This window comes from Saccopteryx leptura, chromosome 4 (genome assembly GCF_036850995.1).
Source record: "Saccopteryx leptura isolate mSacLep1 chromosome 4, mSacLep1_pri_phased_curated, whole genome shotgun sequence".
Taxonomy (NCBI): Eukaryota; Metazoa; Chordata; class Mammalia; order Chiroptera; family Emballonuridae; genus Saccopteryx; species Saccopteryx leptura.
Genome location: NC_089506.1, coordinates 158,012,733 through 158,040,271, shown reverse-complemented (window position 1 = coordinate 158,040,271; position 27,539 = coordinate 158,012,733). Strand labels below are relative to the sequence as shown.

Below are 27,539 nucleotides of genomic sequence, written 5' to 3'. Positions count from 1 at the left end.
AAATATGTTTTTTTAACATAAGAAATCAACATATAGAGTTTTCTGGACTGCAGTTTTGAGTATTCTCTCAGTATCAAGTGTCTTCTTTGCGTGGTGAGTGTGTGAGGGGGCGGAGAGTGAAAGAGAGAAAACAAATGTGTTTTGGATAATCAAAATAATTTGAATCTGTAGTATTGTGCAATAAATTTTGGATTTTTAAGGTTTCAGATTCAAAGTTAGGTTCACTTCCCAGTTCTGAAGATTTGTAAACTAGAGCTTTTTTCCTCCTTATTTGTAAAATATGATTACTGATAATTATATGGCTGCTTTTTAGGTTCAAATAACTTAGGTTTATGTAGTATCTGAAATAAGGTAGGTAATAACTACCAGCTCTTATCATGGTTAGTGAATCATATAAATAATTGGACTGGGCAATACAGTCTTGAGTAAAAACTTGGTGATCCAGTAAAGAACTGGGACTGATTTTTCTGCTGTGATTCATAAATTGTTTAGGAAAAATGTTCAAAATCAGAATCCCATTATTATTTTTAAGTATTTGCTTTGACCCTTGGTATTAAATGTGTGGCTCCTAAATATGATTACAAAACTAAAGAAAAAAACCATTTATTTAAAATTTAAAAAAGGAAGCAGTAATCTCATTAACCTGTTGTCAAATTATTCAACAGGTATTTCTTTTTTTTTTTAGATGATAGGAGGGTAAATAGTGAGGCAGACTCCTGCATGACCCTGACTGAGATTCAGCGGGCAACCCTGTCTTGGGTGGATACTCTAGTACATTTTTAAATAAAATATGTATTTCTGATGGCTTTAGGCAACCCCTGTGTTTTGGTCGTTTGACCCCTGCTGGGGTCGCAACCCACAGGTTGAGAACCGCTGCTCTAGTACCAAGCTATTTTTAGCACCTGAGGCTGATGTGCTCCAATGGAGCCATCCTCAGTGCCCAGGGCCACACTTAAACCAATCCAGCCACTGGCTGCAAAAGGAGAAGAAGGAGAGAAGGGGGAGTTGGAGGGAGGAAAAAGCAAATGGTCACTTCTCCTGTGTACCCTGATTGGGAATCAAACCTGGGACATCCGTATGCCAGCAGATGCTCAATCCACTGAGCCACTGGCAAGGCCAAGAGGTATTTCTTTATTCAACAATCATTAAGCAGCCACTAGATTCCAAGTTCTAAAGGACATCAAAAGTATTAGGGATATAAAGATAAATTATGTGTTTTAAGTCTGATGGAAGAGACAAACACTTAGAGAAAAATAACAAAATAATACTATAACAGTAATATAAAGCTAGAAACAAAGTATTACAACCAGGGAAACAAATTGATTATAAAATGAATAACTCTAAGTTTTAAGGCAGTTGCATTTGGAACAGGAAGAATACTTTTCTTTTGAGAAATGTCATAATATCATGGACAACCTTACCCTTATGCTTAGCATACATCATCTCATCAGAAGATTGTATGGGTGTGCTTTTCTTGCACGTTAACCTTGATGACTGAGATCATTAATAATAATCCTACCCCACTCTTAGCATGCCTTTCCTTTCATGTTAATTTTTCAAATTCTCCGGACATGATTTTCTGTGTTTAATTTAAGAAAACTATTAATATTTGAGAAACTTAATTTTGTGCTTTTTATATTATAGATGTTTAAGATATATTTTTTAATTATCTAAGTTATTTTTTATTCAAAAGTTAAATTTAATGGGGTGACATTGGTTTATATTGGAAAATTATAATTTACAATAGACTTTAAACTGCAGGCGTCCCCAAACTACAGCCCGCAGGCCACAATGCAGCCCCCTGAGGCCATTTATCCAGCCCCCACTGCACTTCTGGAAGGGGCACCTCTTTCATTGGTGGTCAGTGAGAGGACCACTGTATTTAGCAGCCCTCCAATGGTCTGAGGGACAGTGAACTGGCCCCCTGTGTAAAAAGTTTGGAGACCCCTGCAGTTTAAAGCATATTTCAATATTTGATGTGATGTTCAACATAAAGCAGAAGACTATTTGGATTCAGCTAGAACTGGGAATTTCATTTCAACAAAGCACAAACTGAAACTCTTATGTTTTAATAAAGTAAAGGTGGGAGAGATACCAACAATTGGAAGAATGCTAAATACCATAGTATTTTTTTCTCTTACCATTGTTTTCTACCAACTTTTCTTATGGGTAAATTTTGACTCAAGTGTTTTTGAAAAATCAGGGTGTTTTTTTATTTAATCAGACTTTAGAACTTCTTTGGTTTCCTAATTTATTTTGAATGATAATTCTGCTTACATAAAACACTAGTAACCTAAAATAGGTATATCGGTGATATAGATCATATTTATTGTTTAAGTTTAGATAACTAAAACTTGAAATGATGATTTTTAAAAATATTTTTTTGTCTATTTTAGCACAGTTTCTGAGAGTTAAACCTTGTAACAACTCTAGTTAAAATGCAGTTTTCAGTTTACCATTTGTTTTCTTTAGCTCACCTCCCAAAACAGTATGTCAACTTTCTAATGGGACATCTTTAACATGTTTAACAGAATTAATACTGAAAAATAAAGGTTGAAATTATTGTATAGGGACTCCGAAGATTTAGTGCAGAGCTCCCAAACTGATAGCCTGGGGGGTCCAATCTAGGTGGTCAATTTTTTGTTGTTGCTGTTGTTTGGCATTTATCATCACTGGCCCAGGAGAGTCTGCCCCCTTTAAAGAGGGATATATATATATGCAAAATTGCCAGTATTTCAGAGTTAATCACTGCTCCGAGGGGCTGTACGTGTTCAGGATCTGGTTTAGAGCATCAGTGGTGCTCCTGGAAAACTGAGAGATTAGATACCATTTTAAATGGTTCTCATTTCACATACAGAGAATACACAGAGTAACATTATTATTATTGTTGGTTCTACTAACTTTATTAAAGATATAAACTCTCTACAAGCAACTAAATATGACAGAATTTAATACATGGTAAAATAAAGATATAAGTAAATATTTTAGAACACTGCAATGGAAGCATTGAGTTCTGCCACAGAAATCATTACAATAAATATTGACCTCTGAGTTTTAATAACAGCTATGACTTTTTTCAGATTAGAAGCTAGAGTGTCTTAAAAAGGGCTGTCTTTTCAGGCAAATATATCATCATAAGTAAAGGGACACAAAAAAGTACGTGGAGTAGTCCAATGTCATTTATACTTAAAGTAGGCAATGAATGTGTAGAGAGAAAATTCTGGAAAGTAAGGTAGGGACAAAGTATGAAGCCGTGGATTGATATTACTAAAGATTTTTGGTTAGGATAGCAACATGATCAAATGTGGATTTTAATTAGGTAATACTATCCTTGAAACAGAGAATGATAATGTTGGAGTCCTTGTGTTAAAGCACTGGTTAGAGCAATATTTTTTCTAATATTGTTTAACAAAAATGTATCATAAGATTATGAGCAGGAAAACTATGTGCAGGAAAGCCTGGCATTTTCTATTATAATTCATTTAATCTTTACTGTTTGTTAAAAATTTCTGCTTGATGACCCCAAATTTAATTATAGGTCACCAATGAGTCTAGCTAATAGTTTAAAAAATAATTAGGAAATTATTGTAATTATAGTTTAGAAAAGCATAGTGGTGCATAAGCTGAGAAAATATCAATAGAAATAGAAAATACACTAAGGAGAAATTTTCTAAAGAAATTTTTAGAGCTTTGTAATAAATCCAATATGGAAAGATAAAGTAATTATAGAGATCAAGAGCTTTCAGCCAACTCAAAAATGTGACTTTTTACTAAAACAGCATGAGAAAAATCTACTTAGAATAAATATAATGTGAAGTTGACTTGGCCTCCCTTATGATATTAGAAAATAAAACATTCATTTTTATTCACTACACATGATATGATACTTTTCTGAATGCTTGATTGGCATCAGAATGCCTAAATCTCCTGGGCATTATACCAACTTTCTTTCTAGGACCAAGTGTTGAATAAATCATGTACTAAGTTTCTCAACTTTAAATGGGGTGGTGGGTAATGAACATATAATGCAGTGTACAGATAATGTGCTGTGGAATTGTGACTCTGAACCTGTATAATTTTGTTGACCAATGTCACACAAGTAAATTTAATAAAAAATAAAAAAGGTGAAGAGAAAAATATATTTATAATTTGACAAGAAAATTAAATATGAAGACAATGGTACTGAGATAAGATTGATGCGTAATCACTTAAAAGTTAGAAAACTAAGATATGTTTCTTGCAGACACTAGAATGATCCCATTGTACATAGTTTATTAACACTATAAAGTGCAAACAGAAAAAGTTATGGTTTCTCTTCCTTGGTTTTCTGGCATGGATGATTAAAGTATCGGCCATAATATTTCAAGAATTCTGTTTTCTTCTTTTTAATTTACTTTATACTTTTTAAGAACATGAACCCATGCTGCCTGGCCAGGCAGTGGCACAGTGGATAGAGCATTGGACTGGGATGTGGAGGAACCAGGTTCGAAATACTGAGGTCTCTGGCTTGAGCTCGGGCTCATCCAGCTTGAGCATGGGTTCACCAACTAGAGCACGGGTTTGCTGGCTTGAGCCCAAGGTCACTGGCTTGAGCAAGGGGTCTCTCACTCTGTTGCAGCCCCCAGTCAAGGCACATAGGAGAAAGCAATCAATGAACAATTAAGGAGACTAAGGAGCCACAATGAAGAATTGATGTTTCTCATCTCTCTTTCTTCCTGTCTGTCTGTCTCTATCTGTCTCTCTCTCTGTCTTGGTCACACACTAAAAAAGAACATAAACCCATAATGAATCAGTTCTTTCTCTGTAAAACAGAGAAACTACTCAGAAACTACTGTTAAATGGAGCTTTCTAGTTCCTTGATTATGACAAGAGAGCCTAAAAAATGCATTCTAAGAATTCTTATTTGGTTTCCTATCCCAATCATGAATTTTCACCAAAACAATGAGCAAGATATTTTTCAACAACTGTTAGAAATTTCCCTTCAGAAAAATTAAAATAATCCTATTTTTTATTATAAATAAAGGATTAAGAGGATATGTTTAGTATTCATTCTATATGCAATTTCAAGGAACATGACAGTTATAATAATTCATAATTCACTTTTGTGAAAAATAAAATAATCACATTCAAGTTCTTAATTATAATAAAAGGTGAAATAAATAGGTCATATGTAAATTGCTTTAAAAATTCATGTAGAATAACAATAAGTTTTTCACAATGCTCATGAAGTTTATCAACTTTTTAAAAGAAAATTTTTATTTTTAGTGAGAGGAGGGGAGGCAAAGAGACAGATTCCTGTATGCGCCTCAATCGGGATGCACCCAGCAAACCCACTAGGAGGCAATGCTCTGCCCTTCTGCAGCCTTTGCAAGGGAGCTATTTTTTAGTGTTTGAGGCAGAGGCCATGGGCCCATGTTCGGCTTCTGGGGCCAACTTGCTCCAATCAAGCTATGGCTGAAGGAGCAGAAGAGGAGAGAGAGAGAGAGAGAGAGAGAAGTGAGAGGAGGAGCGGTGGAAAAGCAGATGGGTGCTTCTACTCTGTTCCCTGACCAGAAATCAAACATGGGACATCCACATGCTGGGCAGATTCTGTACCACTAAGCCAGGCAAACAAAGCTTCAACTCTTTAAAAAATATAATATATTGTCAAGCTCCAGATAGAGAACATCAATTAAAGCTCTTAACTTAAAAATTGCTTAGCCCGCCTGACCTGTGGTGGCGCAGTGGATAAAGCATTGACCTGGAAATGCTGAGGTCGCCGGTTCGAAACCCTGGGCTTGCCTGGTCAAGGCACATATGGGAGTTGATGCTTCCAGCTACTCCCCACCTTCTCTCTCTCTCTCTCCCTTTCTCTCTCCTCTCTAAAATGAATAAATAAAATTAAAAAAAAAATTGCTTAGCCCACCCTGGCCAGCTGGCTCAATGGATATAGCATCATCCTGGCTTTTCCCACTACCTTTGGTTGTATTTTCAATCCCCAGTCAGGGCACATATGAGAAGCAACCAATTGGTGCACAGCTAGAAACAGTAGACTTTATTTATTTATATATATATTTATTTATTTAATTTGTTTAACAGAAACAAAGAGTCAGAGAGAGGGACAGACAGGGATGGACAGACAGACAGGAAAGGAGAGAGATGAGAAGCATCAATTCTTTGTTGCGGCATGTTAGTTGTTCATTGATTGCTTTCTCATATGTGCCTTGACCGGGGAGTTACAGCAGAGTGAGTGATCCCTTGCTCAAACTAGCAACCTTTGGTTCAAGCCAGCAACCTTTGGGCTCAAGCCAGCGACCATGGGCTCATGTCTATGATCCCACACTCAGCCAGAGACCCTGCACTCAAGCTGGATGAGCCTACACTCAAGCTGGGGACCTCAGGGTTTCGAATCTGGGTCCTCCACATCCCAGTACAATGCTCTATTCACTGCGCCACTGCTTGGTCAGGCAGTAGACTTTATTTTTAATTGAGATAAATATATTTGCAAATCTTTAACCTTCTAATGTCTTATTTTTTCTTTACTTCTCTTATTATTTCTTTTACACCCTCTGTATTTTTTATTTCTTGAAAAATAGTTGATTACTTATAAGTAGTCATACCACTCAAAATTAAGTGGGCTCCAAAGAGATGGATAATAAATGCCAAGTTTGAGCTTGATTTAAAATGATGGCTCATGCCTGACCAGATGGTGGCACAGTGGATAGAGCATCGGACTAGAATGTGGAGGGCCCAGGTTTGAGACCCCAAGGTCGCCAGCTTGAGCACGGGTTCATCTGGTTCGAGCAAAGTTCACCAGCTGGGACCCAAAGTCACTGGCTCTAGCAAGGGGTTACTCGGTCTGCTGAAGGCCCATGGTCAGGGCACATATGAGAAAGCAATCAATGAACAACTAAGGTGTCGCAACGAAAAACTGATGATTGATGCTTCTCTTCTTTCTCCATTCCTGTCTGTCTGTCCCTATCTATCCCTCTCTCTGACTCTCTGTCTCTGTAAAATAAATAAATAAAATAAAATAAAATAAAATAATGACTCACAGTGGAAAACTGACTATAACCACCTTTCCCAACTTCTCCAACTCTTATGGTTTTATATCTTAGAGTTAATCATAGAGGCTAAGGCAGAGCCCTATGCATTCAAATTTTTATCTTTAGTTTAATTCTTGGAATAATTCTGTGCTTTTTGGCTTTATTATTAATCCATTTCTTTATATCAGTTGAGATGAGTGTAGTTTTTATCACATTTAAATTCATTTATGTTACTAGGAACCCTTCAGTACTCTCTTATATTTTAAGATAGTTTTAGTATTCTATCATTATTTTATAATTTGTTAGGATAATTGCATATAATATTACATGCAAAGAAAATATAACAGTTTCTGGTATACAATATGTGCTCAATAAAACCTAGTTATTATTCTTCTGGATTATATAATGAGACCTTCACTACCTTATATATAATTTATTTCTAAATTCTAACCATAGAGCCTTATTTTTTCTCATACTTTTGTCATGAAACATGTGGCTTTATATAATATGCTTAAGTCCTGGGAGTTTGAACTATAACCTGAGACTAAATGGTAAAGTACTCTGTCTTCTACAGGAAGTTGGGGTGCAGGAGGAACATAGAGACATTTCCTGTGACACTGAAAGACATTACGTGTGTGAATAACATCATTTAAAATGTCTGTCCTGGAGTCATTCTAAAAGAGCTATGCATTATGTCCTTGGCCTTGTTTCTTATCCACTTTGACCTTAGTTCCTCAACTTTAAAGTGTAGATAATACTACTCCTTACCTGAAAGTAGTGCAAATATTATTGGTTTTATGTCTATTTGGGACCTACTACCTCTACCTCAAGAAAGTCAGAGAGATTGATAGATTGTATGTTTTAACTTCCCCTAGCAGGTCTGAGAGGGTGACCACAAAACCTAAAACACCCACATGTCAGAGGAAATTTGTTCTCTTGGCTCTTCAAGTTCAATAGCAAATGAGAACAGATAGGAATCATAAGCTTTCTTTGGGGGCAGAAAAGAGGAGGCTAGCTCCCTTTTCATGGTTGATTGACAAATGTGGTTCTGTTGGTAAAAATGGTTTGGGTAAGGGATTTCAGTGCCAGTACAGAGAAACACGCACAGGGATTGGCCAAAGGAGAAAAAAGATGATAGTCATGTGTTTGGAACTTCTCTAACGTTAAATAATAGAGATAATGAATAGTTTAGCCGATAATCCACTCAATATTGTTTTTTTTCTCATTTAAGCTATGTTATATGTATAAAGAAGTAATTAGGAATCCCCTATATCACAATACATTTTTACTTCAGTATTGTAGATAACTAACCCTACAGTTAGTACAAATGTATAAGATACACCCTGAGATGAAGAATGTCGTGGCTAAGTGAATAAGTATTATCTTATTGATATTACTAGTGATAACTATCAAGATTATATTTTAGCCAGATTATATCAGTGTAAAAAATTACTATCAAATAATAATATAGCTGGAAAAAGAGTTCTGAGCACATAGTACACAATGAAGTCTCAGGAGAACTGTTGAACTATTGAAAGAGAGACCTTTTAAATGCTGAGCCTATTGAGCTATAACTGAAGGGAAATGTAGAAAATATTGACAAATTTAAGAACTATGTCTTCCTAGAAAGTTCTGTGATCTTGAGGTGTCATATATGAAATGACTGTTTCCTTAAAAAATTAAATAACAATATTAAAGTAATTTTTTTAAAGATTATATAATCTTGAAATAAATGAAAATACCTACAATTCTGCATAAAAAGAATGTTAAAAGGCAATCACACCTAGTGTGAGATCACAAAAGACAGTTCAGAGGTCTAGCTACAATTCTTCAGGTTTTTCAGCAATGATGGAAAATAAGCACAAATAAATTGAAAATTGGGTAGGTTAGAGAAAACAAAGAGTTTGGCCAACAAACCAATTCTGCGTATTGGTCTTCAGTTTTTTAATATGCCAAAAAATTAATTTGGCTAAAGAAATAGATTTTACATATATTTAATATTTTTATGCACTCAGTAGTTTTGACTCACAAAATTCATCACTTAAATATTGCCCATACTTCAACTTTATGAGATTAAAAATAACATCTAAAATACTGTTACTTTATAAATGCCTACTACATATTCTGGCTACTTTTGAATATCATAATCCCTAAGAAGATTTAAAGGATGGGAGATTAAGAACGTGTGATTGGAAATCTATTAATAATCTTGCTCAGTCAGCAGTATTATTACTAGTGACACTATGAGCTTCACAAGTCTGTTGAATTGCTGGAGTGCAACACAACTTGTAGGTTATTTTGGCTTACTTAATGCTTACCCTGATTATGTGGTATTCAGCTAATTATGTATATATGACTAAATATCTGACTCAACCACAGAGTAGTTAATTTATTGACCACAAGTGGGCATGACTTTAATCTTTTCTTCCAATGAAAATTTAAACATAGTCACTCCAAGAAAAATGAACCAGCTGGACGCCTGGAGCCAGTGCAGATTATATTTTACTATATGTCCTTCTGTCATGCTATTTTCAGTACCACTATGTCCTTCCTCACAAAGCCCTATTGGGCTTTGCATAGGTCATAGAAATTTTACAATAAAGCTCATGTGGATTATTTACTTCTTGTTCTTCTGGTTCCCTTCAGCACCACAGTCATTTAGCATGGTTTGATTGCATCAAATAGGTTGTTTTGTCTCTTAGATCAACCCTGTTTTCCAGAAATGTTCCTCTTCTGTTAATTTCATTTTGCTTCCAACGTGGAAAGTACCTGCTTTTCAATACCCAGCTTTATTGATGAATGTCTTTTAGCTCTGAAATGACACATAGCCAGACAATCATGTTTCAGAAACATGCTGATTCATTCCTAAAAGAATAGATATTAGCAAAGAATAGATGTTCAATGGAGGTGAAGTAACTTTTAAATATGTGATAAGAAAAAGTAATGAAAAGCATAAAGTAATTAAGTGATTCATTTCCTGAAAAAATAATTCAGTAGAATGTTATTTGTCTTCTCTTAAACTGAGTTGGTTTAGATTATTTTTACAAGTTTAGAGAAAATAAAAGATAGCAATTTTTTTTCTTTCTTAATGAGAAGAGGAGATATAGAGAGACAGATTCCTGCAAGCATCCAGACTAGGATTCATCGGCAATCCCTGTCTGGGGCCAATGCTTAAGTCAACAGAGCCATCCTCAGTGCCTAAGGCTGATGTTCAAACCAACTAAGCCACTGGCTATGTAAGGAGAAGAGGGAGAGAAGAGTGAGATAGAGGGAAAGAGAAGCTGATGGTTGCTTCTCTTGCATGCCTTGACCCAGAATCAAACTTGGGATGTCCATACGCCAGGCCAACACTCTAACCATTGAGCATCCAGCCAGGACAACTATTGTTTTCCTATAGTGAAAGTCCTGTGAAAAAAATTGCTGAGGAATTCTTATAGCACAGAGATGTATCTAAAGCCATCTCTCTTGACACAAACATGTTAATTGTAATATTAACAAGTTTTGTCTATTTTTTACCTAAGAAAGTACAAGTGTCTGTAATAGAGTTATTCGGAATGCATTTCCCCTACAGTATCCAAATTCATCTTATAATCTGATTGGTTAGAATTTTAGACTATTTTTAAACCTGGTGTGGAGTGCATCTTGGGACTTCAAAAATGATCATGTTCTCAGTCTTCCCTGAGTTCCACCATGTGATGTTTACTTTGGCTTCTACTCTCTTGTAGCTCTTTTCCAGAGCAATTCCATTCATAATTTTCTGACTGTGGTGGGAATGAATAATACTTAATATCAAATAGTATACTGATGATAGAGACAAAAAATACTATCTCATACAGAATAGTGGCTGTAATTAAATTTGTATCATTTGAAAATATCATTTTTAAATAATATGATGTGTTAATTTTTGTTTTTCTCTCAGTACTCATTCTGGATAAGATAGACTTTGCTTAATTGTGTGAGAAGAAAGATATTTGTTGTGGTAGCTAAATGTTTTCAGCAATCTAAAAAGTAATAATGTATATTAATTAAAAGAGATAAGTAAGGATATTTTAATAGCAGAGCACACCCTTTACTTTTTAATTAAATTTATCTTGCTTGAGCATTTAATTAATATGGCAAATGCACAAAGAATAGAAATGTGAGAAACTTTCATAATGCAGTCAAATCTGTAAACTTCAGGGAGAGGAAATGAGTGTATTTTCCTCTCCCCCGAAAGGATGATATAAGGAAACAAAATGCAAAGAAGAAGAAATTCTGTGTGTGTACCCCTGTGTGTGTGTCTTAATGAAGGTGTAGACCACACAGATTCAAATAATATTTTTCTGAATTAGCCAACACTTGTTTGCTAAAAATCTAATGTTTCACCAATCAATTAAATTTAATTATTTTAGCAAGCTAAAATATTTTTTAAGCTAAAATATTTTTAAAATAAGAGAATATTTTTTTTAGTATCCAAAAATTTATATGACAGAATAATAAAAGCATCACAAATTGGTTGAAAAAAAAATTCAAGGTGCTTTCCAAAGCTTTCTTGTAGTTCAAGAATGAAATCACTTTACAAGAACAACATCAGGGCCAAGCATTTTGCAAAGTCCTAGAACTTCACTTGTGAGAACAGGACAGTCAGCTTTGTCCTCCACAGAGGGCACATGGCGTGTTACCAGGGAAAACAAGCATGTTGAAAATGTCCTCAAAGGAACAGATATATATTTGTTTGACCCTATTGTGAGGACTTTTCTGCATTATTGAATGTCTCAAAAAGGCATATTAAAAGTGATAACGCCATTTTTCCTACTTTTATTTCCCAGTTAGACCTCTAGTAGGCAATTATAAATATGTCTGTGGAAAATGCTACTAGGAGTTATAGCTGTTCCTTAACCTCAGAACACACACACACAAAAACCCCCATTGTCACTTACTTATGTTTATAAAGTTATTAAAATAACTTAAACTTGACAAGTGGTGAAAATTGGGATCTCAGTCTAATGTGTTTTACTTCCTTATAGAACAGCATGTGATTTAGATTCCCTACTGCAAGACATCAGCCATATTTACCATCATTAATTCATTTGTTAAGAATTCATATCTTATGGTTTTATAAAAATAATAACAAAAGGTTTTCTTAGACAACAAGTTGAATTAATATAAATGATAACTTGAACCTTACACTAGGAGTACACATCTTTATTGATGACGTTATACCTGATGCATGGTGATTTATTGCAAATGTTAATTTTACTAGATTATTTTTTCTCACTGTAGTTAAAATAACTATGCTCCTTTCTTATTTTTTTATGCACACTATTTTAAGAGTGAATGCTTCATATTTATTTTTCATTTGTCCATTAATTTTTTTCCTCTTCAGGTGTAATCTAGCTCCTGTGGTGGAGTTTGCTGCAGATGTGGGAACTAAATCAGATTTTATTACTATGAATCCATCAGTTGTACAAAGAGCATTTGGAGGCTTTCGGAATGAGAGTGACAGAGAAAAATTTGTGCATAGACTTTCCATGCTGAATGACAGTGTCCTTTGGATCCCTGCTTTCATGGTCAAAGGAGGAGAGAAGCACGTGGAGTGGGTTAATGCATTAATCCTTAAGAATAAACTGAAAGTGCAAACTGCCTATCCATCACTGAGACTTATTCATGCTGTCAGAGGGTAAGTGTCTGGAAAAGACCAGTCTGTCCTTTGCACAATGGAACACATAACTAAATATTTTCTCTAGACAGGAAGGAGCCTCGATAAAATCTCTCAACGGTTGTATGTTTCCATTATTTCATAATGGCTACTCTTTTCACCAACTTGAATTTTGTTTATGTGTTATAATATTTTAGCTCATTCCTTTTCTTGAATAGCAAATCTTTGAACTTGGCACTTATCTATGTCTGCTAATGAACAAATTATTTTTATATTTTTCTATCCTAAAGAGTAATAGGAATTCACAGTAAAGTTGGTGAATTTGGGGTAAGAAAACAACAGAAGTGCTAAATGGCTAGTGGGCAATATTGTGGAAGTATAAATGTTAAATGTATTTAAGGAGCAATTAAGACTCATCTGTTAAGAGGCCTACTGGAGATAAAGAAGGCTAGTGAGGTAATATTTTTAAAGCTTCCCCCCAGAAGTTACATACGCTATTTTTATCAACGTTTCCCTTCTATTAACTCAAACACAGAAGAAAAACCTAAAAAAATAGACATCTTTAAAAGTGGCAAATGACAAAAAGACCAAAGTCAGTTAGTTGTGTGTGTGTATAAAATACATAATACAAAAATAAAAAATAATTATATATCTATTGAATATCTACTGAGTGTCAGATGCTGTAGATACAAAAACAAAAAAGATCTGATCATTTATTGCTTTAAAAGGGATGCATAGACTTTCTGGTGGAAAGAGGCAGGCACTGCTAGCTGAGTCATAAACAAATGGTAAGCAGGTAGGGTGTCAATAGCGTAGAATTTGTCCCTCAGTTTAACAAAGAAGACTTACAAGTCTAATATTTGAACTGATATTAACAATAGAATAACAGTTGTTGGGAGAGAAAAAGAGACAACCAAACAAAGAAAAGCTATTATATCAGTAAAGCAAACTGAGGCAGGAAATTATTAAGCACACAGTAAACTTGTGGAATAATGGAGTCAATTGTGGAGCATTGTAATACGAAGTTGGAAAAATATCTTGTGATCAGGTTGGGAAGAGAATCAATTTTATCCTGCATTAAACACAGTTAGCTGTGTGAACTTAGGAGAGTAAATCTTTAATTGCAGACTCTGCCTTGCCAAGGAAAGGTGCTAGAGGAATGAAGAAAAATTAGGCTTTTTGACTAATTTTCTCATAAAATGATAAAACTGTAGGGCAAATCAGTTGAAGAGGAAAGGAAGGAAAGGGAAAGGAAGGGAAGGGAAGGGAAGGGAAGGGAAGGGAAGGGAAGGGAAGGGAAGGGAAGGGAAGGGAAGGGAAGGGAAGGGAAGAAGGGAAGGGAAGGGAAGGGAAGGGAAGGGAAGGGAAGGGAAGGGAAGGGAAGGGATGGGAAGGGAAGGGAAGGGAAGGGAAGGGAAGGGAAGGGAAGGGAAGGGAAGGGAAAGGAAGGGAAGGGAAGGGACCAAGTGAATATAGTGGCTAGAAGCCCTAAAATATGGTTTCCAAAGCCCAGAGTTAAAAATAGTTTGCTTAACATACTGTAATTGAGACTGGGCAGTGTTTTGTTATTGAGATACTCTCCTCAAAGGCTTACCATTTCCTTGTTACGTCTGGAGACAGTCTCTTGGATTGTGTTATTTTGTGCACAATTTCAACATAGTTTCAACAAAATGAGATAAAATATGTGCACTTGGAGGATAACTATTTTTTTAAGTTACAAAGATTCTTGTTAATTAAAATTTGAAAAAATGTTTTCTTTTTTTTAAAATAATGTGTTCTCAACACAGAGTAACTTTATAATGCATTGTGCTAAGAATACATTCTACTTTTTGAGATGTCAAGTGTTGAGTATCTTTTAATTCAGAGAAAACCAAAGATACTACTCCAGTTAGTCTTACACAGTCACAAGCTTTGACACGAGCATACAAATACATACACTCCATTGATAGCTTATTAAGAGTCAAAAACAAATGTTTTGAAATACTCCTTGAATATAGGAAACTAATTGGCATATTCATTACTCTGAATTAGTACTTTTTAATAGATTATTTTGGGGGGCAGTTTTATGTTTCCAGAAAAATCTAGACAAATGTACAGAGATTTTTGATATATCCTGTGCCCATAACTCATGCATAGCATGCCCCCATTATCAACACCTTCCACAGAATCATACATTTGTTATAATTGATGAGTTTACATTGATGCATTATTATCGCCCAAAGTCTACAGTTTACACTACAGTTCACTCCTAGTTTGCACGTTCTGTAGGCTTGGGCTTTGACAGATGTATATGACATGTAGTCATCATTACAGTATCATACAAAGTAGTTCAACGACTGTAAAATTCCTCCCTGCTCAGCCTATTCATCCCTCCTTCCCCATTAATACATGGCAAGCACTGATCTTTTTTGACTGTCTCCATAGTTTAGCCTTTCCTATAATGTTATATAATTGGAATTATACAGTATGTAACCCTTTTATTTTGGCTTCTTTTACAAACAATATGCTTTAAAGATTCCTCCATGTCTTTTCATAAGTTGATAGCTCATTTCTTTTTAGTGTTGAATAATATTCTATTTAATTCATTCATCTGTTCATTCCAGGTTTTGGCAATTATGTATAAGCTTCTATAAACATCTCTGTGCATGTTTTGAGGTATACATAGTTTTCAACTCATTTGGATAAATGCCAAGGAGTACAATGGCTTGATCTTATGATAAAAGTATATTTTAGTTTTGTAAGAAATTTCCAATCTGTCTTCCAAAGTGGGTGTACCATTTTATATCCCCACCAATAATGAAAGGGAATTCCTGTAGCCCCACATTCTCACCAGTGTTTTGTGTTTCCAGTATTCTAGATTCTGGCCATTCTAATAGGTATGTAGTGATATTTTGTACTTATTTTAGTTTGCCTTTCTCTGATGACATGATGTGGAGCGTCATTTAATGTTCTTATTGGCCATCTGTATCTTTAGTGAGATTTTTTTTAAGGTGTTTGGCTCATTTTTTAAAATTTAATAGTCTTGACACATTTTTAATCAGGTTATTAGTTTTCTTATTGTTAAAGTTTTAAGAGTTTTGCATATTTTAGATAACTGTTTTTTTTTCTACCAGATATATCTTTTGCAAATACCTTTTTCCAGCCTGTGACTTGTCTTCTCATTGTCTTGACTTTTATAAAAGATGAATTATTATTTTTAGTGAAGTCCAGATTATCAATTATTTCTTTCATGGATCATCCCTTAGTGTTATATCTAAAAAGTCATCACCAAACCCAAAGTTATCTGTATTATATTTTAAGAGTTTTATAATTTTGCATATTAAATTTATATTTGTGTTCTATTTTGAGTTAGTTTTTTTATGTAGCGTGTAAAATCTGTGCGTAGGTTTTTTGTTTGTTTGTTTTTTATAGGTGGACGCCTAGTAGTTTCAACATCATTTGACCATTTGTTGAAAAGACTACCTCTTCTTCGTTGCACTTCCTTTATTCTCTATTAAACAGTATTTGACTATATTTATATGGACCTGTTTCTGAGCTCTTTATCTGTTCTAATGATCTATTTGTCTATTTGTTCAATGACAACCAATACTTCTGAATACTATAGCTTCATAGTAATTCTTAAAGTCAGGTAATGTTAGTCCATTGAGATTTTTAATCTATCAATATTATATTGACTATATGGGTCTTCTGCTTTTTCATATAATCCTTAGAATTAGTGTTTTTGTTCCTTATATTCTGGTTTATATCTCTCACTTTATCACTAACAGCAAAACACAAAATAAGAGGCATGGTTCAAATAGGGCATTTTCAAGTAATCAGAATCCGGATAAAATTATGTTATTAACAACAATGAATTTATATGGGCCTTTTACAGATATAAACATAGAAAGTATACAACTCTTAATAATTAGTTCATTAATACTTTCATTTTATGTTTTGTCTACTTTTCTTCCATAATCATTATCAATATAAACTACTTCACTAATTCCTAAACATTTTATTCCAAAGAGTGATAAGATCAAACTTCTGACCATTGGTGATATTACTGGTACATTTTTTTGTTGTTCCTGTTTACTGTGCTTTAGATGGTTTTGACTAGACTTATCTTGAATTCTTCAGAAACAACTTATCTTGCTATTTTCCTGGTTGTATATCTATCTACGTATTCTCCTGAAATTTCAAGTGAGTTAGTTCTAAACTGTGGTCCAGGATACAAAAAGTAATTTCAAATACTTTGGAAATCTGTACACATGGTGTATGTGAAAGGTCATTTCACTTATAGAATTAATGAAATTAACACATTAATGCATATAATGCAACATTTTGACATAATGTTTGTATTCTATGCAGCTACTAAAATGTTGAAAGAAAATAAGGAAGTAATGAAGCAAGATTCACATGAAAACAAAACAAGAGCAAAGTTCCCAAAACTTGTTCCTTACGCATATGTTATACATCTCTCTGAAACCCTGTGGTTAATACAACTCATATCCTCTGTTGATCACTGGAATTTGTTGTCTCTCATGCAAGTTAAGATCATGCATTTAGGGTGCACATAATCACATTGTTAAAATGTGGAGACCTTTTCAAGTACTGCAGTTATAAGCAGAAAGTTGAAATGATCTGGAAAGGAAAGTTTCTTGAACAAAGAGAACTATTTAGATAGTTTTCATTTTGTCAAGCTTCATGATTTAAACATTTTCTCTCTGAAAATTATGATAACTTGCTAATTTTAAATACACATTTATTTGTGGGGCTTTTTAAATGTATGGTCATTCTTCCCAAGCTATATTAACTAAAACAAGAGGAAAAATATAGCTATATTCTAATTTTAAAACAATTTTACAAAATACTGAAAGGCTAATTTAATAGGGTCAAATAAAAGATATGATTACAAATCTAAATATACTCATGTGGTTTGAGATTGCAATTTTTTCACTGGTATTCTTCCAAAGCCTTACATGCCCACATATTTTTATTTTTATATTATAATATTTCTTGTGAAAAATAAAACAATTTTCATAAGACATTAGATTGAAGGGATTTTGAAACTATAAAATTACTTATTGAAACTTTAAAAATATTACTACAATTATCAAAAATCAAGGATTTTTTTTTATACATTTAAAAAAATATTACCAAAACACAACCTAAAACCACCCGAAGGAACTATTTAACCCAAATATGTAACTTAGTATACAATTTAAAATTATTATATAGGACATTTAAAAATATTTTTATAAAATATTCAGTGTTAGGCAAAAAAAATCTAATTTTTATAATTAATACAATTTGATTTATAATAGCTGTGTACAGCAATCCTTTTTACAGTAGGATGATTATACTTAATTTCTTATCTTTTAACGTGGTAACAACCAACCAAACAAACAAATAAAAAACAATTTAAAAAGTAGATCCTCAGGCCCTGGCCTGTTTGCTCAGTGCTAGAACATCAGCTTGGCGAATGGAAGTCTCTGGTTCATTTTCAGGTCAGGGCACACAGGAGAAGCAACCATCTGCTTCTCCACCCCTTCCCTCTCCTTCTCCTTCTTCTTCTTCTATCTCTGCAGTCATGCCTCAGTTGGAGCAAGTTGGCCCTAGGCGCTGAGAATAGCTAAATGGCCTTCCCTCAGGGGCTAAAATAGCTCAGTTACCAAGCAGCAGAGCAATGGCCCTAAATAGGCAGAGCATCACACCACACGGGGTTTGCTGGGTGGATCCTGATAGGGGCCTGTGAGGGAGTCTGTCTCTGCCCCCCTGTTTCTCACTTAAAAAACAAAAAAAGTAGATTCTCAGTTTAACTACCAACAATCAAAGATAATTTTTTAAGTATTCTCCCAGGAGATAGATAAATGTGCATATTTAAAAAATTACATTTATATAACCAAATAAATTCTGAGTTCTAGACTAGAATCATATATGTATTCTTGTGCATGTTTTTAAGTTTGCACTTTGCTCTTATTGTTCTTATCTCCATTCTTTCATTTTTTATTACTGTTCTCATATCTATTCAGATATTTATTCTTAAAACTTAATTAATTTGAACTTTAGAATTTTTTATAATCACTATTGAAAAATATTCAAACATTCATGTTAGAATCCTTTGTGTCTAGCTATTATTATGAACTATCATTAAAATATTTAAACCACGAGGGAGGGAGTGGGGGGAGGGTAGGGGCACAAAGAAAACCAGATAGAAGGTGACGGAGAACGATTTGACTTTGAGCGAGGGGTATGCAGCATAATCAAAGGTCAAAATAATTTGGAGATGTTTTCTCGGAACATATGTACCCTGATATATCAATGTCACTGCATTAAAATTAATAAAAATAAGATTAAAAAATATTTAAACCAAAAATAAAGTAAATTATTTTATAATACATGATCCATTAGTTTTATTACTTTAATTTTATTTTAACAAAATAATCTATTTGTCCCATTTTGTCATCATATTCTAATTGTTAATTTATTTAACATCCACTTTCCTACAATAGTTGTTGCACTCTTATTAAATTAAGATTATACTTTGTATTAATTGAAATAAACATCAAATTGAAAATTCACTGGTGATTATTGCGATTGCTAGAAGTAAATATGTTCTGTGATGTCACTTTTACAAATTCTAAAGTTATCTGCCTTAGACAGGTAGGCCAGTTGGTTAGAGCATCCTCCTGATATGTCAAGCTTGTGCGGTATGTTCTCCTTCAGAGCACAGATAAGAATCAACCAATGAATGCATAAATAAATAGAAAACAAATCAATGTTTTCTTCTCTCTCTCTTTACCTTCTTCTCTTTCTAAAATCAATCAATAAATAAAAAATTAAAAATAAGAATAAAATTATTCAACAATTTTATAATAACATCTTCAACAAAATGATGTTTTAAAGGAAAGATAAATTCAGGTCATATAGACTTTTAAAATTTTGATATGAGTTCCACTTGTGACTTTATTTTTGTTCTCTCCTTATGTTTGACAAACATTCCAGATGTTTTTTTTACTTGAAGGGTAATTTAATGACTACAAAAAATGTACAAAGTTCTGATAAATTGACCACATGACTGCTTTAATTTTAATTTACTTGAACTTAAAAATTTTTATTTGAAATGTTTGATATACCCTCAGGACCCACAGCAGTGCTTCTTAAATTTGAGTTTATAGATACATATTGCAGAGTGTAAGACAATGTTTTTATTCCCTTTAAAACAAGTTTTTACATTGATCCAAACTGAAAATACTTACTTATAGAATTTTTAATAATTATTTAGGAGTTTGACTTCCAAAGAAGGTCAGAAAAAACCCTCTTTTATTTAGAGTGTAGACAAGATAATTTTCAGTCTTGAGTCGCAGATTTATATATCCTTCAAAATGTAGGTATTGACATAATCATTTGGAGTTCTTTGGGCTTCAAGTTTTATTGGTTCTGTACTTTGTTTTTACTAACATGAATATTCAAACAACTGCAATAATCATTTATATTTGTTTTTCATAAACATCCTCAAGAATGTCTTCTCTATAACCTAAAAGAGGTTCATTCAACTTTTGATCATCATGATCATGGAGGTAGCTTACTAAAATACTTCTGCTTTAATGTTCTTCCTCTTGGAATTTAAATATTCTTCATATTCTTCCACACCAAAATTTAACTAACCTACCCTTACCTAAATATTTCATGTTTATAGTAAAATACACACAGACAGACACATACACATGCACACATACACACCCAAATATGTATAGGTACATATGTGTATATATATGTGTATAAATAGGTATAGAAGATATAAGTGTCTGTCCCAACAGTGGCGCAGTAGATAGCATGTCAGACTGGGATGCAGAGAACTCAGGCTTGAAACCCTGAAGTCACCAGCTTGAGTGCAGTGTTGCTGGCTTGAACCCAAGGTCGCTGAGCTTGAGCAAGGGGTTACTCGCTCTGCTGTAGCCCCCCACTCTGGTCAAAGCACATATGAGAATGCAATCAATGAACAACTAAGGTGCCGCAATGAAGAATTGATGTTTCTCATCTCTCTCCCTTTCTGCCTATCTGTCCCTATTTGTCTCTCTCTGTCTCTGTCACAAAAAAAAAGGATATAGGTGTATATGTTTTTAATGGTGCCATTTAGTCTATTAAATTTATTCTTTGTTTGGATTGCCACAATTATTAATTTTCTAAAAACTTATAGCTCTGTTAATAAATGTAAACTATGGAAAATTATTTTTGGAGTAGTATGTTGCATATAGAAAAATAAAAGTAGTATACATATATGCTATATATATGCACAAATAATATATAATATTTAATATACTATTAATATTTTATACATCTTAAAGATTATATAATAGAATGTACCCATATATAATTATAAAATATATAATATCTTATACTAACAGTGTGTATAAATGTATATGTAAAACAATTTATTTGCTAGACCTTTTGTAGGTCAGACATAGTATCAATGATACATTAACTTATCTTATAATTGTGATTTATTGTTGATTCTTATTACACTTACCACTTGAGATTTTCAAAAGTTGATTTTTTCATAATGAATATATAACAAAAGTCTCATACTTTATTTTGTTGTTATTTGATATACTATTTTGAATTTATTTCCAATAATATCGTCTTGTGTTAGGAGGATAAGTATTTTATACTATTATTGTGACTAATAACTTTTAATTAATTTTTAGATAACCTTTAAGTTAATTCTTTTTATTCCTAATAACCTACATATTTTATAAATAGTATACTTATTCCTTCATTTTTATCATTAAATAAAATTATGTTGAATGATGGACTATCACTTAATATACACTCCAAATGTCCCAGGGTTTTGCTTGACCATAGATTTTTTCTGTGGCATGCTACCATTACACTTAGAGTATTCACAATTTAATGATCAAGATCATAATTTCTAGCTTGTTGGTTTAAATGTAGGCAGAAATAAGCCTTACAGATATCAAATCAAGTGACTGTCTTAGTTCACCTCTTATCTATGTAATTATCAGTCTGTTGTAAGATATTTCATTGGTCCAATATATCTACTAAAGTAGCATGCATTACGTGCTAATGTGTGATTTTGTGACTCATATAAATAAACAGATTGTATCTGCCAGCATCAACTAATTTTCTAGTTTTAAGATTAATATGAAAACACTGTTTCTTAGACTTTAGTTACTGCACCCCTCTTTCAGATATGAAAATTTGGTAATTTTAAGTCAATGAACAAACGAAAGGATATATAAATTTAGGGTTATCCCCTGCAGGCTAAATTTATGTGAATGACATGTGTTTGCACAAGAATTTGAATCAGACCAGGCTCCTTATTGAGCCCCAGTAAAAGTGTAGGTTGAAATAGAATGCTACCAGACTTCAGGAAATTTAAGTTCATCATTGTTCAAATGAATTGTTTTTATAACATTAAATCTACTCAAAGTCAAACAAGTAAAAGCAATAAAGAAAAAAACAACTCTGGAAATGGATTCATTCACTCTAAATGCTTTCTGAAAATGTCTTACTAGCTCTAAATTTAATCTTATGCCAAAAGCATTTCCATATGGTTTCTATTTTGACCAATGGACAACACAGCTGTAGTATTTCTTTATAAAACATGTATTCTTTAATATTTTTGAGAGTTAGACACTGCATTATAGGTATTTTAAGCCTTATGGCATTTTAATAATATTTTTATGGTATTTTACTGGGACTCTGATATCCACCTTTCTGGGATTGCCTCATTTCCTGATATCTTAATTTTCTCACTATTGGGTCACAGTATTATTTCTAACAACTCTCATCATTCATATTTCATCCTGGAATGTAAAAATATAAATATTTTATACCTGAGAAGCTTTTCACAGGTGTATGCCTCACACAGGAACCTGTGGGAAACAGAGCTGCTAGGATGCCTGTTGCCAACGTACTTTCCATTCTTGGTTTTCTCTCATTGACACTAACAGGATCAGCAAAGTATGTAGAATGTCTTTTGAAGAGTGGGGAGTTTTCACTGCACACTTTCCTGGTTTTTCTCACTGGTGTGCATTTTTCTCTCTTCTCCACTTGGATATTTTTGACTTCTTCAAGTCTTAGTTAAAAGGTAAGTTCCAGTTGGGCACAATTTCTCACTCTTGTCCTTTTCTCTGAAATAGATCTGGGTGTCTTTTCTCTGCATTTTCTTTACAAGGGATGTATGTCTGTAACAGAACATTCATTAGAATATGTAATCATTATTCATGTTGTTCTTTGTTTATATCATAAGCTTTAAGAAAGCAAAGATTGATTTATTTATCTTTTTCCTTCAGAGGCATGAAAATCATGTACTTGTTATGCTGAGGCACAAGTGCACAGGGGTGGAAATTGGAGTCATGAAAAGGGCAAAGTTGTGTTGAATTTTGGTTTAGGGTTACTTTTTTAGAGCAATCAAAGAAGTAGAGTAGTAAGTAGGTTGGAAAAAAAACTTTTTTCATCAGTCTTGCTACCAGGTCTAGCTTATGTTGAAACATAGGGAAATCAGGCCAAAAAGGAATGTTTGAATCTCAAATAATAGGATAAACCCTGGATAGCTTGTCTTCCTAGCAATTTATTAATTAATCAACTGAGATATATTAAGAACCAACTTGTGCCCAGTAGACACAAAATCAAGAAATTAATGGTTAGTAAATTTTACCTGCTCTAGGTGTTGTTATTGAATAGAATGAAAATATAAGCGATTACCTTCTGATTAAAAAATAAATGAATCATAATAATGAAATGTGACACCTGGAAATATCCAGACTGCACATTTGCAAATTCACGTTGGCCATATGAGAAAGTTGCCATAGTTTTATAATTTAATAACTTTGTGTTCTCTCTTGAATATTATCTTGAGTATTATCTTTCAAAATAGACACACACATGTATGTATATTATGTTATACATATGTGTGTAAATATATTCAATATATAAAGAGAGAGAGAAGAGAGAAAGAAATTTATTAGTATTTTAAAAATAATTTATTATGGTGCTTTTGAGAAGAAAAATTGTTATTTTCAATACTTTAGCTGGGGAAAGAAATTGATTTTTATCATTTTTTAAAGTTATAATACTGAAATTTAGTATTCAGAATAACAGTTTATAGTGCTAAATTTAAGAACTATAGGCAAAATTTATGCATTTATTTAATATGTTTTATTCTTTACATGCTTTTGGTTGTTTTATTGCCTTTCTGCTTTCAAGACCCAATCTTGTAATGAGTGGTGATAGAAAGTACATAAATAACCTTAGAAATACCCTTGTTTCTCTGACCTTTCAGACAAAAAGAGGAACACTGATCAATAAGCAAAATAGGGATTGAATTAATCTGCATAAAACTGTTCTAATTTAAGTCCAAGTGACTGGGCAATTATTGTATTCAGAGATTTCTTATAAACATTAAAATAATTACTTATATAATTTAAAATAAAAGGCAAATATATAATATTGAGTCTTAAGAAGTGAGTATGACTAGGTATTGAATTTTCTGAGGAAGGTTATTGAGTCAAGATTCCCAAAAATCTTTAAAAATTTACAGTTTCTTATCGCCTTAGAAAATTTAGTTTTAATTTAGAGTAAAGACAATAATTAGATTAGGTGTTTTTATATGATTAATTATAGTCACTCAGAAAACTCTGGCTTTTAATATTGTTGATAAGATCATCATAGCCTCTGGATACAACTTCTAAAGTACAACTTTACATATTTGAAATGCCAACTCAAGGCAATATATTAGAAGAAAATAAGGCGAAAGGTTATAGCTTTCCCACAGCTTTTTCATGTAGGAAACACGTCATTGATAGAGACTTTGGCATATTCCTGTATACCAGCACACCATGGTTCCTATTGCCTAGAGTTCAAAGAGAAAAGCCATCTTCCTTCCTTTTTCTCTCTTTTGACATCCTTATCCCTAAATCATTTGAATATCAGGGTAAATAAACATATTGTACAAGAATAAAGACTTTGACTATTAAGTATTTTAAAAGTCCCTTTAACAATTTATTTTGGATCTGTGTTTATTTTAAAAACAAGAATGGAAAAGCACATTAGCCATGGGCAGGTTCGAAGCTCTGTTTCTTATAGGTTCCAGTTGGAGTCATATTTATATTTTCACATTTACAAATGAAATAAGTTTAGAAGAATATTTACAAAGACAAAAGAAGAAAAGTATTAGTAAAAAACAGTATTCACTGGTGGTGGGGACCATTGCAGCTATCTGAGTCTAATACCTCGGCCAGCTTGCCTTCATCAATGGGCATCCCAATAAGCCGTGCTGTTCTCTGTTCCCCACTTAAATACAGAATGATGTTCTTTTTTATGTATTGATAAGTGTGCTCTTCTTTCAAGTGAGGGCATTTGTGGTTCAATATGGTTTTCTGAAGAGTATATTTAAGCACAATATTTTTTTTAATGTGTGTGGGAAATATTGTTCAGTAGTTTGAGAACCAATGAAGTTACATTATGATATTTAAGTTGCAAATTCTTAATTTTTTTTCTTCAGAACAGTGTTCATTGTCACAATCATTTTCTCCAAATGGTATTATTGTGGGGCTGTCACTTCAGGTGCCTTAGTGAAAGTAAAACCCCAAAGTATTTTTTTCAGTTTTTAGGAAATGATAGTTTTTATCATATCTTAAAAACTTTAGCCTTCTAATACACTATTGTTATTGTTACTACTTGTTGATAAACTAAGGTTCTGCTATGTGGTAGAATTTTTGTATGTGCCACGAAAGCTTCCTTTTCCTTCAAAAGACCTTCAATGTCATTTGAACAGATTTTAGTTTCAATGAAAAATGACCACCTAAACTTTAAATATGCAGGAGACAGAGAAAATAATTTAAACAGGAAGGCATACATAACTGAATAGCTAACTCTTATTTAACAACAAATACATTTGGGGAATTAAAGAAAAGTATCTATAAGGACCTAATGAATTGAATTCAAGGATTGAGAAATAAGTGGACAAGATGTGGGAACAGCAGTGCTGCTGATTTCTGTGCTCATGTTGCTTCTTACCCTAGCATTGTTACCAATCTGGATCATAAACTTAGGCACCACGGTCAAGGTCAGTACGAAAAAACTGGATGACAAGTCCCTGCTCAGTACTGGGTAAATGCTGCTTTCTTATCTTTACGTGAGTTTAAACACAAGGTCTCGTACCTCAGCAATGTTATTTTTAGTTATATTCCTTGATTAAATTTTCCTGGAGAAAATAGTCGAATGTTAGCATTTTAAGAACTTAGTCACATTCAAGTCTACCCTGTTCCACTTTTCCTCTCGAAAACATCACCCAATACCATGTTGGTGGTCAAATGGAGTTTGTTGCAGGAAGCGACTGTGGCGGCAGTTACTGTCTTATTATTAGGCCCTTACCAAGAATAAACTGGTTTTGTTTTAGGCAGGATACATTTTTACAGTCAACACCAATTTTTTTTTTTTTTAAATAAAAGTGTGGTCCATAGTGCCTGTCCCATTCTGTAATTCATTTAAAGCACATTCTTTTTTTTTTTAATTTTTTTAATTTTTTTTTATTTTTTCAAAGTTGGAAATAGGGAGGCAGTCAGACAGACTTCTACATGCGCCCACCGGGATCCACCAGGCATGCCCACCAGGGGGCGATGCTCTGTCCATCTGGGGCTTCACTTTGTTGGAACCAGAGCCATTCTAGTGCCTGAGGCAGAGGCCATAGAGCCATCCTCAGCGCCCGGGGGCCAACTTTGCTCCAGTGGAGCCTTGCTGCAGGAGGGAAAGAGAGATACAGAGAGGAAGGAGAGGGGGAGGGGCGGAGAAGCAGATGGGCGCTTCTCCTGTGTGCCCTGGCCGGGAATCAAACCTGAGACTCCTGCACACCAAGCCAACGCTCTACTACTAAGCCAACCGGCCAGGGCCTAAAGCACATTCTTGAAGAAAATATTGCCCTTTGATGTGTCTTTGGAGATGGTCAAATCAGTGAAAGAATTCATTTTTCCTTCTGTAAAAAAATAAACAGTGATAGTTTAATACAGTAATTGGGAAATCATAGGTATTTAGCTTGTATAGATTTTATTGAATGAATTATATGGACTGAGTTTCCTTTGTCTTTATAACAATTTAGGAGAACTATGCCAAAATTAAATAATGATAGCACCTAGCAACTTAGTTCAGATAATCCAGCGATACTTACACCAGTTACAATCTTAGATGGAATTAAATAGCTAAAACAATTGTGCAACATCTGGATATTCGTATGTAATCTTGCAAAAAATTCTATATAACATTATTAATATTTTTGATAATTTAGTCTAACAAGAACCAACTTCTTTTTTTCTTTTCCTTTGGCTCCATTGGATCTTACTTAAAGTAAAATTATTATTTGCAGCTAAAGTTACAGATTTGCTTTGTACTCTTCTCAGTAGAATTCTGTAAACTTCTTGCAGAAATTATTTTATAGCCATATATAAATTTTTCACAATATTGACACACTGATCTTACATTGTATTATTGGTTTCTCAGAATTGCTTGAGAAAATTGTAGTCATTATAAACGTTTGACAGTACCTATTTTAAAATAATCATAATTAAAGAAACTGGGTGGGATCTGAGCACTTTTTAAAAATTTCTATCTTTGTTTTGCTTCTAAATAGACATTATTTAAAAAATAAAGAATTTGAGACTTTGTAGACTCCATATGTGTTAGAGTCAAATAATCCATCAGCAGGTTTCTATTCAAAAAAGTCACTACCAGGAAGAATCAGGGCTGCTAAGCACATTTTGTAGTTTATGCAGCTGGCAAATATTTTCATTTTCTTTTCTTTTTTTTCCTAGAACAGATGCCTGCAACAGAATTGTTGTTATTTTCAAATCAGTAAGCTGATTATTTTATAGGAA

General features: G+C 33.4%; 1 protein-coding gene across 1 annotated transcript in view; it reads left to right on the top strand.

Moving 5' to 3' along the window:
* Window positions 1-27,539, top strand: part of ST8SIA4 (ST8 alpha-N-acetyl-neuraminide alpha-2,8-sialyltransferase 4) — a 96,062-nt gene that overhangs the window by 31,899 nt on the left and 36,624 nt on the right. Inside the window, exon 4 of the mRNA XM_066381904.1 lies at window positions 12,391-12,684. Coding sequence (XP_066238001.1) covers window positions 12,391-12,684 — 294 coding nt within the window. The remainder of the gene's footprint in view (window positions 1-12,390; window positions 12,685-27,539) is intronic.